Here is a 15053-nt window from a genome sequence, read left to right on the forward strand (position 1 = left end):
AGCCAAATTCCTGGAAGTGACTCATTTATGGACCTAGGACCTCCATCTCCCACACATTCCTGGGTCTGTTGTTGTATAAGGTTGTTTGAATAGGGAGAAATAGCCCTTGCCAAATGTTGAGTATAGAACGAAATGAATGACCAATTCTTGATTCCAGATCTGCTTAGGATGTTCAGTATTTGAACCGCCTATTGTATAGAAATTGAAGAGGAACAGACTGAGTACTCATTGGTACTGTTTAGCAGGTTTATGTTTTTATTGTGCTTATCCCAAGTGTAGATTCCTTTGCATTTACAGTGACCAATATCTCATTTGGTTCCTTATATATTATTCTAGATTTGGTTCAGTCTGATTGCATGGCTATGAAAGCCAGTGGTCACAACCATGTTCGATCTAGAGACCATAGCATGGCACTCATCATTTTTATGCTTCTTATGCAGTGGTGATTTCGGTGGCCAGGGAGTACAGGACTGATCTGCCCCATGGATTCCTTTTGCATCATTTTCCTGCTTTCTCTTAGAACATACTTTTCCCCTAGAGACAGTATATTTGAAAGTAGGGAGAAGAGCAAGACAAGAATTGAGGCATAATTCCCTATGATTTTATATTCATGAAGTGAAGAAAACTGAACACCTCTTTCATATGTACTTATTTAGAAAAATGCGTTGTCATAGAAGGGAAAAAAATAGATCAGTTGTTAGCAGGTAAGTGAGAAAACAACAGCAGTGTTGGTTCTTGTGACCTGCAAATAAATTCTGACCATGGAGACAGAAGAGAGGAAAAGAAAGATGATAAGGGTTTGTTGAGGTGATGTTCTGAAGACTCTCTGTGGCCTTTATGAAAAAGTTCTTTACCTATTGTCTGTGGAAAGCATGACCCTCCTTAAAATTACTCTCACACTAAAGTATTGCCACGTTATGTAAAACATGAAATGGGAATTAAAATAGTCTTGCTAGTTCTGTTTATCCAAAAATAAGACTTCTGTTTTTTCGTATTGGCAATTTTAAACCAAAGTTAAAATGTTCTATCAGTTTGAACAATTCAGCAATAGAAATTGATAATTCACTTCAATTTAAGTCTTTAAATTGATTTTCTTTTTTAAAAAAAATATTTATTTTTTATTTATTTTTTTAGGTGGACACAATATCTTTATTTTATTTTTATGTGGTGCTGAGAATCGAACCCAGTGCCTCACGTATTCTAGGCGAGCACACTACCACCTGAGCCACATCCCCAGCCCCTGATTTTCTTTTTTAAAAAATATTTTTTAATTGTGGATGAACACAATACCTTTATTTTATTTGTTTTCATTTTTATGTAGTGTGGGGGATCAAACCCAGTGCCTCACTGCATGCTAGGCAAGTGCTCTACTACTGAGCCACAACCCCAGCCCAAATTGATTTTCTGTTTTAAAAATTATTTATTTGTTCTTTTTAGCTACATGTGACAGTGCAATGTCTTTTAACATATTATACATATGTGGAGTATAACTTCCCATTCTTGTGGTTGTTCTTGATGTGGAGTTACACTGGTTGAGTATTCATATTTAAGAATAGGAAAGTTATGTCTGATTAATTCTACTCTCTTTCTTATTCCCATTCCCATCCCCTCTCTTCATTCCTCTTTGTCTAATCAAATGAACTTCTATTCTTTCCCCCTTATTGTGTACTAGCATCTGCATATCAGAAAGAACATCCAGCCTTTGTTTTTTTTGGGATTGGCTTATTTCACTTAACATGATAGTCTACAGTTCCATCCATTTACTGGCAAATGCCATAATTTCATTCTTCTTTATGGCTGAGTAATATTCCATTGTGTGTATATACCACACTTTCTTTATTCATTCATCTGTTGAAGGGCACCTACATTGGTCCCATAGTTTAGCTATTATGAGTTGAGCCTACAATAAACATTGATGTAGCCGCTTCACTATAGTATGCTGATTTTATGTCCTTTGGTTATTTACCGAGGAATGGAATTACTAGGTTAAATGGTGGTTCCATTCCAAGTTTTCTGAGGAATCTCATACTGCTTTCCATAGTGATTGCACCAATTTGCAGTTCCACCAGAAAAATGCAGTCCCCACATCCTTGCCAACACTTATTGTTGCTTATATTCTTAATAATTGCCATTCTGACTGGAGAGAGATGAAATCTCAATATAGTTTTAGTTTGCATTTCTCTAATTGCTAGAGATGTTGAATTTTTTTATATATTTGTTGGCTGATCATATTTCTTCTTCTGTGAAGTGTCTGTATTTGTTTTTTTGGTGTTAAGTTTTTTGAGTTCTTTGTATATCTTGGAGATTAATGCTCTATCTGAAGTGCAGATGGCAAAGATTTTCTTCCATTCTGTAGGCTCTCTCTTCATATTATTGATTGTTTTCTTTGCTGTGAAGAAACTTTTTAGTTTGATACCATCCCATTTATTGATTCTTGATTTTACTTCTTGTACTTTAGGAGTCTTGTTGGAGAATTCAGTTCCTAAGCTGACATCATGGAGATTTGGGCCTAGTAAGTGCAGAATCTCTGGTCTAATGCCTAGGCCCTTGATCCACTTTGAGTTGAGTTTTGTGGAAGGGGAGAGATAGGGGCTTTAATTTCATTAAATTTTATTTCATGTGGATTTCCAGTTTTCCCAGCACCATTTGTTGAATAGGCTATCTTTTCTCCAACTTATGTTTATGGGACCTTTGTCTAGTATGAGATAACTGTATTTATGTGTCTTCTATTCTGTACCATTGGTCTGCATGTCTGTTTTGGTGCCAATACCATGCTGTTTTTGTTACTATAGCTCTGTGGTATACTTTAAGGTCTGGTGTTGTTATGTTTTCTGCTTCACTTTTCTCACTAGGGATTGCTTTGGCTATTCTGGGCCTCTTATTATTCCAAATGACAAATTGATTTTCAAGTGCTAGAGCAAATGTGCTTTCTTATGGATGCATGAAACCCGATGTGAGTACATAGAGCTAACTAAATTGACCCACAGAATTAAAAAGTATTTTGAAGAGAATATAAAAGTCCACTTTGGTTCCAGTACAAAATCTTTAATTCTAACTAAGAATTAGAAAATAATCCCTTTAAAGTTGTTTGCATGATGTTTTTTTTTTTTTTTTTTTTTTTTTGCAACATAGTATGAATAAAAAATGTGTGCTTAGACAGCAGGAAGTGATAGAGGTGGTGAGAGTTCTGGGACAAAGGATATTAAGACAAAAACTTATCAGATGTAGTATAGTGTCCTTTAATCCTTATTTTCATGCTGTTTTTCTCTCTGACCCCAGTGAGGGGGGGAGTCTCTGTTGAGTTACCAAAAATGTTCCTTTTCTGCTTCTTCGTACATGCTTCTTAAAACCCAGGCACGGTGGCAATGCCTGTAATCCCAGCTGCTCAGGAGGCTGAGGCAGGAGGATCACAAGTTCAAAGCCAGCCTGGGCAACTTTGCGAAACCCTGTCTGAAAATAAAACATTTTTAAAAGGGCTGGGGATGTAGCTCAGTGGTAGAGAGCTTCCCTAACATGGGCCAGGCCCTGGGTTCAATCCCTGGCACCAGGTTTAAATATCAAGATGTGAAGAAAGACTCAACTAAGTAAAAGCATGAGCTTTGGAAATTAATTATTTTTACCTATCATCTCATCCCCAGGAATTTACTAAAGGAGAAACATAGATTCTAGTCTTGAATAGTTTAATATTAGTCTTATTTTTATATAAAAATCATTGATAATAGCCTAAATGTCCAATAGCCAAGGAATAACTAGGTAAACTATGATGCATCAAATTAATGTGTCCTAATCTCTGTGATTCCATTAAATAAAAATCTGAAGGAAGAGAAAGCAATATGGGAAGATGCTCCTACACTGACTGGAAAGGCGTATGCACAATGTGATTACAAATATGAAGAGAATCTATACAGTATATGGAAAAATTGGGAAAGGGAAACCAGATGGGTACCCTGAAGGTCTGCTTCTCTGTTGTAAAGCTTTGTGTGGCATAAATAAAATTCATTTTAAAACAATGGATCGTGCTGTGAATTGGGGATTTTGCCAAGAAATAGTCCTGAAGCAGCCCTTTAGACAAGTGGCCAAGAGAAGGTTTATGTGCCCACCTCTCATGACCAGAGGTGGACAAGGTTCCACTTCGTCTGCCAGGTAGGTGCAGGTTGTATTCCCAGTGCTGAGAGGTTGCTGTCACCTGGCAGACCCTCTTTGTATTAGGCTCCACTTCTCAGCCCCTGACTCAGGGTTACTGCCTGTAATACCTTGAGTCAGCTCAGTTAGCCCGGGGTTGAGGTCAGCCCAGTTTTCAAGATTTTACAGCAGAAATTATTCATATATAAACCATACCTTCCTTAGTTGAAGTCCGAGTAAGTCCTGCACCTCATCAAATGAGCTTTTATTTTTAGTACACTTGGGGGCAGAATCACTTTTGACTTTCTCTGTAGATGTCCTTCAATGCCAGATCTCTAAGTGTCACTCATCGACACTCCTCCTTGTTGCCTAGATGCCTGCACCCCTCTAGTGGAGCTTACCCCTGTCTAGCCCTCAGTGCATGGGCGCCACGTGAACTGCCTGAAAGATCTCACTGGTCACTTGAGCTGGGGCGCCACCATCACCTCCATCACCATCACAGTCCACCCTGACAGACCCATCCCCACAGCCATTGACCTCACCAGGCCACAGTGCAGGCTTCCTACCTTTCACCTGCTGGGCTCTCAAGTGTCGCCTACTCAGGAGCACAGAGCCCTACCCAGAAACCTTTTCGGACTCCCTGTCATCCAGGCAGCAAACACGCAACTCCCTAGTTGGAGCATTAACAGTCCTGCCATTAGGTGCCACCTTGTTTTCCTTGTCATATCTTCTATGCTTTCTGCTCATGCAGATCTCTGTGCTGTGGGACTTCTATGTCCCTTGTCCTAAGGGTCATGAGGGCATTGCCTAGAATATTCCTCAGGCCATTTCTACAGACAGAGAAGCTGTGCTTTCTGGATTGGTGACAGAGAGGCCTTTTCCGTTGTTGCACACTAATAACAAGGGCACAGTACTACATGCCAAATTGGACTTCTGTGGCTCTGTCTTATTTGACATAAGTACATACTCTTGGAGAATGAAGGTGGCCTTCGACAAGGAGCTTGCTCATGACACTAATGATTGTTAAAGCAGAGAAGAGCCTTATCTGTGGCCGTAGTTATGTTTCCGTTCATGCTCTGCTGAAATAGCGTTTGTGCCGAGTGTGAGCCAGGGAGAGTGTGAGTGAGCACGGGCGCGGCCTGACATTTACAAGGGAAGAGGCGGACAATGAGTGCATTGGCGGGTTGTCGCAGTTTCTGTTTTCTTTATATCCTTTATCCTCAAATTGCAACCTCCCCCTCATCTAGTTCCTTAAAAAATGTGATACTTTAGGGAATTTTTGTCGTAGGCCTCCATTAGGACATTGAAGCTTTCTTTTCCCCCATAGCAACAAAAGGCAGAGAATTGTGTTCTTGTTTTTGAGAGGTGGGGCTGCTCAGATACTTGTACCCATGGCTAATGGTTATCATCCAACAGTCGCATAGCCAGGAATTGGGTTTTCATGTTCTGAAAATAAAAATGTAAAATTAAATGTCTTCTGATACTGTGCCAGCTCTAAAAATGTCTTTATTTGTTCTAGCCAAGTGTTTCTTAAATAATTAGATCAAGAAAATATCAAGGGGAACTTGGGTATGAAAAATGGAATAATCTTTAATAATGTTGTAAGGTATTCAGTATATTTTTTATTATAGTTAACTTTTTATGTGCCCTGTTTCAAAGAGGCTGGAAGTGACTTTTTTTTTCTTTAAATATCAAGACAAGGCTAGAAAGGAATAATAGAATTTAAGCTTTTTAATGTATGTAAAAGGCAGTGTTTGCATCATAAAGACATTTTTCTAAGTTTATTACAATATTTTGGGAGTAATTCTCTGAGCAGTCAGATCCTTAAGTGTATTTGAGAAACAAAATAGAATAATCTAGATTGAGGGATAATCTCTTTAAAGTGCATCTTATTCTTCCCTATATTTGAACAATTTGTCCAAAATGCAATCCGTTCATGTAAGATTTTTGCCTGTTCAGATCTAAGTGGGAATCAGTAGTTTCTTTGTTGGTTACTATGGAAACGAGTCAGCCTATCCTGAATAGCTCTTAGATCACACAGAATGTTGCCTGTGTCTCAGTGTACTTCCTCCCTGAGCAAACCAAGGCTGGTTTCTCTCTGCCTCCAACTCTTGCCCCTGTGGAGCCAGCACCATGCAGGTGCAGGGTGAGCCCCGGAGACCCTCAGCCGTGCACTTCCTGAGCTCCTTTCTGCAGGGCCGCCGGCACTCTACTTCTGACCCTGTCCTGAGGCTGCAGCAGGCACGCCGTGGCTCTGGCTCTGCCACAAAGCTGCTGTCCTCCTCTTCTCTCCAGGTGATGGTGGCTGTGTCCTCTGTCAGCCGAGCCGAAGAGAAACCAACTTTCCCAGAGAGGAAAAGTAAAACTGTCTTTCTTGTTTGTTACACCTTTGTATCTAAATTTAAGAATTTGAATAGACTATTGTATTTATGCCTTTTCAAATATTGACAATTGTACATTTTACTTTTTACTGTTAGGCTAATAATTTGAGTGAGTATGTAAGAGGGGATAAAATGATTGAATGTTTTCTGTTTTTTCCATTAAAAATGTAGTTTTGAACAAAGCATCCCCTTGAAAAGATCTGCTCTTACAATTTCTTCCTCTTCATTACCAGTTTAATGTGTGTATAGGAAAGCTTTTTTAATATTGGATGAAGGGGATTTAGCACCAGCTCTTAATCTATGATGCTAAGATGAAACAGGAACTATTCCCCCTGTTATCAGTTCCATTTGGAGACTGGGATTTTGAGTCTTCCCTCCTCGTATGTTCTAGGAAATTCAGAACGTCCAACACCGAAATATACAAAAGTGGGAGAGCGTTTACGGCATGTCATCCCTGGACACATGGCGTGTTCCATGGCATGTGGTGGTAAAGCATGCAAGTATGAGAATCCAGCCCGCTGGAGTGAGCAGGAGCAAGCTATTAAGGGTATTTACTCGTCCTGGTAAGTGATCCTGTGGGTCTTCAGTAGCTGTATAGGATAAAGGAAGGAGGACGCCTGTGAGCCGACAGGCAGGGGAGTGGAAGGGGCAGTGTGGGCTTTGAACCTAGGGGACCTCGCCACCATCTCTGGCTTTGCTTCTAGACCAACTGTCGGATCCTGGCCTGCTCGACTTCAGTTTCTCATCTATGAGATGGAAACAGTTAAGCCAAAGCCATAGGGGTTTGTTTTTCAATTAAGAGAAATGATGCATGTAACATATCTTAAATAAATGGATAATTAGCTCTTAAATTTCAGAAATTACTAGAAATAATAAAAACATTCAGCTGTAAATTTGAGAAAATTTTGAGGTACACATGTAGTTCTTCAGTTTTATACAGGTAAGTTTTAGCCTTACTTTTATTTTGTTCTTATATTCCGTGTGAAAGGACATATTTTCACACAAATACTCTTTAGTCTGCCTTATTAAAGTGGCAGAAGTTGTCAGCTCGGTAGACAGCCTAAGATGCTTGCATTGTTTCTGATGTGTAAGTGCAATTAATATCATTCTTGAATCATACTGCCTTTTTATGAAGTAACAATAAACTAGTCAGGTATACCTTTTTTGATATAGTGACATCTGAAATTAGAATAATCAAATCACATTTGAAACATGCTTAGGGAAATTAAAAGAATTAAAAGAATTCTAGGGCTGGGGTGGCTCAGTGGCAGAGCACTTGCCTAGCATGTATGAAGCACCGGGTTCGATCCTAAGCACCATGTATCAATAAATAAAGGTCCATTGACAACTAAAAAAAAAATTTAAAAAAGAATTCTAATCATGAGTTACTTTATACATCAAGAATTCATGTTTAAATTAGATATTTGTTAACCAGCTTATTGGACTTGTACCCTGCAGAGTTTCCTATTGGATTTGCCAGGTACATTTGTAGTGACTTAGTCTGGGGTCCACTGTCCTTTTTGTTCTCCAATATACAGATCCAGCACTGCCGTGCTAATGTATGATGAAGCAAAATGTTATTCCTGAGCCATAGTCAGCCAAGTAAATTTGTAGTAATATAGTTTGGGCTTTATTATTGACTAAACCACGTGAGTCTTTTTCACCTCTGCTGTTTTCACATTCCATCTCCCTCATTTTTTACTAAGTTCTAGTAAATATGGGGTATCCCAAACCTTTGGGGTCAGTGTTAAATCTTACACATTTTCCCATAGGGGAGCTATCTTTTTGGATCCCTCCCTGGTAATCTAATGTCTCTGTCACTCCTCTGAGGTTCATATGACTCACAGCTTACTATAGACTATATATCTTTTACCAGGCTGCTACTGAGAACTTTGAACAGAACAGAGTAAAGCCAAAGACCTGACATGAGTGATAGCTGTTTATTGGGCTTCTGTCCAGTCATTCATTCATAAACATTCATTTGGCTATGAACCAGGCACTGCACTGGATGCTTTCAAATTATTAGCACTTGTTTTCATAAAACTCTTGTGAGTTTTTAGTGCCATTTTATTGATGTTCCAGAGAGATTAATTTGCTTAACAACTAGATGGTAGAAAAGACAACATTTAAGCCAGGCCTAACTGACTGGAACCCATAATTTTTGCTGAATTAATAACTCAGCATTTATTTATAACCATAGGCTAGGATTTGTGCTAAAGACTTTGTGTCCAGATCATGTCAAATTCTCACACCAACCCTGCGAAGCAGACGTTATTCTCCCCACTTAATACCTTAGTTAACTGAGGTTTAGTTACTGGAGTGCAGAAGTGCCTCCTGGTTGGCCCTCCTCATTTAGTCACTAACCATGGGGTAGCTAATCAAGACTGTTACCTTTGCCATTAGCTGAGGTTTCTCCATCATGCCACTGGAATCTTTCGAGAGTTCTTGGAGATACTTTGTTAGAGTTCATAAATACTTTATGTCCTGAATTTTTTTCTGGGAAGTGCAATGCCAGATTTGTATAAGAATATTCTTACAGGTTTCAGAAATCGTAGGAAAAGAACCATATCTCAGTCCTTTGAGGTTGACATTCTGGGTTCTGTGCACCATTTCCTCCCCTGTCTGCAGGATCACTGACAGTATCCTGGCCATGGCTCGCCCGTCATCTGAGCTTCTCGAGAAGTACCACATCATCGAGCAGTTCCTCAGGTGAGTCTGCGTCTCTCACGTGCTGAGTGCGCAGATTCACTTGTTGCATGTGCCTTCAAGTAAAAAAGTGCTTTTGTTTTAAAAATAGGCACTGAAGAGCTTCTTTTAAAAGAAGTTAAAAGTTTGAGAAGCAATTAATGTTTATTAATGCCAGAGATGATTTTTTTTAAAAGCTCCAGCTCACAGTATGACTAATTGCTTTTTTCTTTAAGTCATGGCATAAAAACAATAATCAACCTGCAGCGCCCTGGTGAGCATGCTAGCTGTGGGAACTCTCTGGAACAAGAAAGTGGCTTCACATACCTTCCTGAGACGTTCATGGAGGCTGGCAGTAAGTTCCTTCCTACCTTCCTCTCTGTGAATTTGCAGGACCAGCACTCAGAGACTTTGTTGGCTAGGCTCTTAAAAGGTGATAGAAATAAACACGGCATTGTAGCAGGGCTCATAGAAAATGAAGATGGGCTAACATTGACCGTAAATGATGCTTTCATTCTTTGGGATTATTTTGCAATACAGGGTTTCTTGTTTCTGGGAGAGGGACGTTGGGAGGACACCCTGCAGGATAAGGCTTCCATTCAGCTGATGCCTGCAGCATGTCCATCATCCTCACAGAACAACTTAGAGTTGCATAATACAGTTGTTATCTCTGTTTTATACTAGAGTCCACAGAGGCCTGGAAGGTTACTGATTTGCCCGATATCACACAGCTTAGAAATGGCAATAAGTATTAGAAGCTGGACATGTTCCTAATTTTACTGCTGCCAGCCCTGCCTCCAGAAGGATATTCTTGTGGCAATCACAGAGGCTCCTCAGTCACAGGAACTTTGAGATAGAATCCATTCAGTGCATGTTATTTAAACCAGGTTGAACTGGAAAAACGTGCAATCTTAGAACTTGTTTTTAAGATGTGTGTGTCTAGCTTTTTAAATTCTGGGTAGAAAACCTAAATACACTATCTTTAGTCATTTATCAGTCATTTAGATAGGGACATTTCTGTGTTTAGACAGGAATGAATGCTTTACCTCCACTGGGGGGTCATAGATTTTATTAATTTGTAATTCTACTTTTTCTTAATTCTTAATGGCTGAGTGTCGGCAAGAAATGTCTTAAGTGATACAGAATGTGAGAGAGGTTAACAAATTTAACTGGAAATGTAAAGGGGCCTGTAAGTCTAGTGAAATCTATGTGCTTTATAGCTGTATACTTTCCATGATTCATTCATTTTCTTCAAATGTTTTTGCAAGTATTTTTTTCTTTATGTTAATTTGTTTTGCCTTTCTCTTTTCCATTGCCCAGTTTATTTCTACAATTTTGGATGGAAGGATTACGGTGTAGCATCTCTCACCACCATCTTAGATATGGTGAAGGTGATGACGTTTGCCTTACAGGAAGGAAAAGTAGCCATTCATTGTCACGCAGGGCTTGGCCGAACAGGTAAATTCTAGGGGGTGGTTTTATTATCTTGTAGGCATTTAAATATATAAGGAATAAGATTTCCTATTTATTTAAAAAAATAAATATTTTTTAGAATCCTATCAAAGCTTTGGTGTGAAATGGAAAACGTGAATAAAATATATTCACAATATCTTTTTTTTTTAAAGAGAGAGAATTTTTCAATATTTATTTTTTAGCTCTCAGCGGACACAACATCTTTTTTTATTTTTATGTGGTGCTGAGGATCAAACCCAGTGCCCCGCGCATGCCAGGCGAGCGTGCTACCATTGAGCCACATCCTCAGCCCCGATCTTAAACGGGTGGTTACAATAACCACACATTGGTAGGAATATTTTCTGAATGACTTAGAGCTGAAAACCTAGCATATTTGAACAGATTTCTAAGATTACTTACATGCCCCCTCTGTTTTCTTTTAAAGAATAACAACACATTTTGATACATAATGTCTTTTTTATCTATAGATTTTTCTTAACCAATAATGAAAATAGCAAGCATTGTTTCACCTATTACTTTCTAAGAGTTTTATATTTGCTTTCTTTTAAACTTTTATCAACAGTATAAGCAGAAGAAACTGCAGTTTCAGAAAAGTTAAGCAGTTTGCTGCTTTAGCGTTTGCATCTATGACTGCTTACTCCAGAGTCATGTGCTCTCTGCTTTTAGAGGTGTAAGGATGTGTTTTAAAAAAAGAGTCAATTTTTTACATAGAATTCTGTATAGACATTAGTGATTTTATTTAAAAATTCAGTAGAATCTGTTATATTGCTGGTCTGAGGGCAGCAATAAAGGCCTTGGGTTGATATCTTCATTGTCACATGGCTCAGTCTGATCAAACCACCTGCAGCTCAGTTCCGTCCACAGGGTACCATACATCTGTTCGGGGATTTCCCATCTGCCTAGAGTACCCTGAGAGGTAGGACTGTGTTCTGATCAAGATAGTTAGCTCTTAGGGTCAAGCTGATATGTCAGCGTCCCTAGACATTGCACCGGATAGCTCTCCAGATACTTTATCCTTGCACTAAAGATCTGCCAGTGTCTCAGTGAAAAAGATACATTGTACCTTACTTTAAACCAGGGAGCAAGCAGCTTTCAGAGGTTGGTTTCCTATGTAAAAAAAAAGTTCACGAACTTGTAAATTTCATAGGTATCTTTGATTTGCCTTTTACTGAATTATTAGTTATTATATTTAAAATGATTGATAATTACCTTTTCATTAGTTACTCATCTTAATTAGATCCATAATATGTACATTGGCAAAGCTGGCTTATAAAAAAACAGTTATATCATGGTCTGGAGAAAAACATAGGTTAGTATAGACATAGTTTGGAAGAAAGATTGTCAGGAAGAAAAGTAGGCAGTGGAGGTGAATAATCTCCAAAGAGATATCCGAATAAGGAGAGCACTCTGGTGGAGCATTCTGGTGACTGATGGCAAAGATGGTAGGGGTTCAGGTACCAAGTGGTTGGATGGACAGAGCTTTTCAGAGTGGAAAACAGAGCAGGACTTGCTTTCTTGTGTGTTGGAGCTGGGCAGAAGGGTGGTGGACAGGCCAGATCCCAGCTCGCTCAGCCATGCCTTTCCCGCTCCGTGCTTCTTCACCTGCCAGCTCTGTGCTCACCCATCCTGGGGTTTGCAGGTGACTCATCACAGGGAGGGACAACCACACAGACAGGTAAATAAAGTTTATTCAATAAGAGAAGCACAATAAATGACTGTACACAAAGTTTCAAAGTTATCCTGGTAATTTCCCTTCAAATGTGCCTGTGTTCATGTGACTTCATAACGTGTATTCAAGTTTTAAATCTTCAAAGAGGGATCAATAAAACAAATGAAACTATAAACTTTTCTAATACCAATCTTCCCTTCTTCACTATTTAGGTGTTTTAATAGCATGTTATTTGGTTTTTGCAACAAGAATGACTGCTGACCAAGCAATTATATTTGTGAGGGCAAAGCGACCCAATTCCATACAAACCAGAGGACAACTGCTGTGTGTGCGGGAATTTACTCAGTTTCTGACTCCTCTCCGCAGTATCTTCTCTTGCTGCGATCCCAAAGCTCATGCTGTTACATTAGCCCAGTACCTAATTCGCCAGCGTCACCTGCTTCATGGTTATGAGGCCCGACTTCTGAAACATGTGCCAAAAATCATCCACCTGGTCTGCAAACTGCTGCTGGACTTGGCTGAAAACAGGCCAGTGGTGATGAAGGACATGTTGGAAGGACCTGGACTCTCTGCTGAAATTGAGAAGACTGTGTCTGAGGTGGTCACAATGCGGCTGGATAAAGAGTTACTGAGGCACAGCAGTGATGCCTCAGACCCATTTAACCCTACTGCCGTGGTGGCAGAGTTTGAGAATCAGGATGTGATTCTTTCCACCCATCAAGAGTTTGACCCCCTTTGGAAGAGGCGGAATGCCGAGTGCCTTCAGCCGCTGAATCATCTGAAAAGGCGACTCAGCTATAGTGACTCCGACTTAAAGAGGGCCGAAGCTCTCCTGGAGCAAGGGGAGACTCCATGGACCGTGCCTGCGCAGGACCTGCTGGGCCACACCCTCCAGCAGCAGAAGCCTGCCAGACACCGTTATGTCCCACCATCTCCAGAGCTAGAGCTGCAGAAGGAGGCACTGGTTCGAAACACGTTTTCTTTCTGGAATCACTCCAAGTGTGGGAGTTTGGAAGGACCCAAGGATAATGAATCACCGCTTTTCTGTAGGAGAGACATTCCAAAGGAAATCCAGCGAAGTCGAACCTTCTCTGTGGGTATTTCAGGCTCCCGCAACCCTGGGGAACCAGTTACACCCAACCTTGCAAATGCCCATCAGGATGTAAATCCTTCTCATCAGCGAGTGGCCCACTGTCGTGAACCACACAGTGGGTGGGGCCCCGGCTCTGTGGAGGAGGAGGGCAGGACTTGCTGCAGCCCTCCAGACTGTGGCTTCAGTCCCAAGACACAGTTGTTGGTTGAAACCCAGGACAGCAAAGGTCTATCTGAAGCAGTGCCATGTGCTGACTTGCCATCTGAATTGAGTGTTGACGCAAGGAGGATACTGGCAGCCAAAGCCCTGGCAAATTTAAATGAGTTTGTAGAAAAGGAGGAAGTGAAAAGGAAGGTAGAAATGTGGCAGGTATTTGAATTTCATTTAATTATATATGCTCAGGAAATAGTTATGTCAAAGCAAAAATATAATACATTGTTGCAAATTTATTTGTTATAAAAATGTGGAGATATGTTTATATTATACTTAACTTTTGAACTTTAGGTTTCCCAGATCTGACATGATAAAAGTGACAGGGTGGTTGTGGGGTTTCATTTAAATCTCTGTGCATGAAGGTATTTAGTCCACCCAAGGCACTGATGCTGCTAGCTTCCTTCTCACTGGGTTTGTGGGAACAGCCAGCCTTAAGAAGATGGCGTTAGGAACTGAACCGAAATATCTCTAACCTGAGGCCTGGCACAGAGCCACATTGAAAACCACTGACCTAGAGACATAAATAATTTCCCAAATCTCATTGGCACTAGGGTTGATTAAGCCTGCCCGCGTGGCCTCTTCTGCTTCAGACTTGCTGATCCCTCTCCAGCACGTGAGGCCAGCATTCAGGAGAGCAAACAGGAATGACCACAGACCACCGCGATGCTGTTAGTTTTATCTGAAAGGAGGACTTTGAGGTCCCTTTCTTGACTTTTATGTAAATTAGAATGTGAAATTTTAATTTTAATTCCCCTTTGTATTATACTTTCACTAGAAAGTCTTAAGTTGGCTGCACTCTTTGCCCTAAATGATTCAAGGCCTGGTCTAAAGAAAAGATGGGCATTATAAACCCAGTTATCAGAAACAGGCAAACCGCCCCAACATGGAACTGACTTGAGACTCCTGACCAGTGAAAATCTTGACTTATCAGCCCATAATCTACTTTAATAATTACTCTTCCTATTTAAAAAAAAATACTTTTTAGTTGTAGTTGGACACAAGACCTTTTATTTATTTATTTGTTTATTTTTATGTGGTACTGAGGATTGAACCCAGGGCCTCGTACATGCTAGGCCAAAACCCCAATTCCTTGTCTTATTACAATATTAATTAAAGAAAACATGTAAATTTCTACGAGTTCTAGTATCTCTTCAGATGCAGAGGCATGAAAATTAATTTTGAAGCTATGTGAGGGGAGAGAATTTTGATAAAATTTCATCTTTGCCTAACAAATAGTTAAATGTATTATTTTCTTCCAAGATGAATTGTTTTCTTTATTTTATACTGCAAACTGAAAAACTCTTCCATTCAATCCGTAAGCATTTCCTGCTTACGTGTGTTACTGTGTCAAGAGTTAATAAGCAAGAGAGTCTTCCATTTTAGGTAAAGAATGTGGCGCCCCCACCTCTGGGGGGCC

The 15053-nt window shown here is 39.9% G+C and overlaps 1 protein-coding gene across 2 annotated transcripts in view; it reads left to right on the top strand.

Moving 5' to 3' along the window:
- Positions 1-15053, top strand: part of Ptpdc1 (protein tyrosine phosphatase domain containing 1) — a 79219-nt gene that overhangs the window by 56902 nt on the left and 7264 nt on the right. The window contains exons 3-7 of one of the 2 annotated variants that reach the window (XM_071602551.1): positions 6895-7066; positions 9132-9212; positions 9425-9543; positions 10509-10646; positions 12543-13792. In XM_071602551.1, coding sequence (XP_071458652.1) covers positions 6895-7066; positions 9132-9212; positions 9425-9543; positions 10509-10646; positions 12543-13792 — 1760 coding nt within the window. The remainder of the gene's footprint in view (positions 1-6894; positions 7067-9131; positions 9213-9424; positions 9544-10508; positions 10647-12542; positions 13793-15053) is intronic. The other variant, XM_071602552.1, reaches the window with a different exon arrangement.

The sequence above is a fragment of the Marmota flaviventris genome, chromosome 16, assembly GCF_047511675.1.
Source record: "Marmota flaviventris isolate mMarFla1 chromosome 16, mMarFla1.hap1, whole genome shotgun sequence".
NCBI classification, from domain to species: Eukaryota; Metazoa; Chordata; class Mammalia; order Rodentia; family Sciuridae; genus Marmota; species Marmota flaviventris.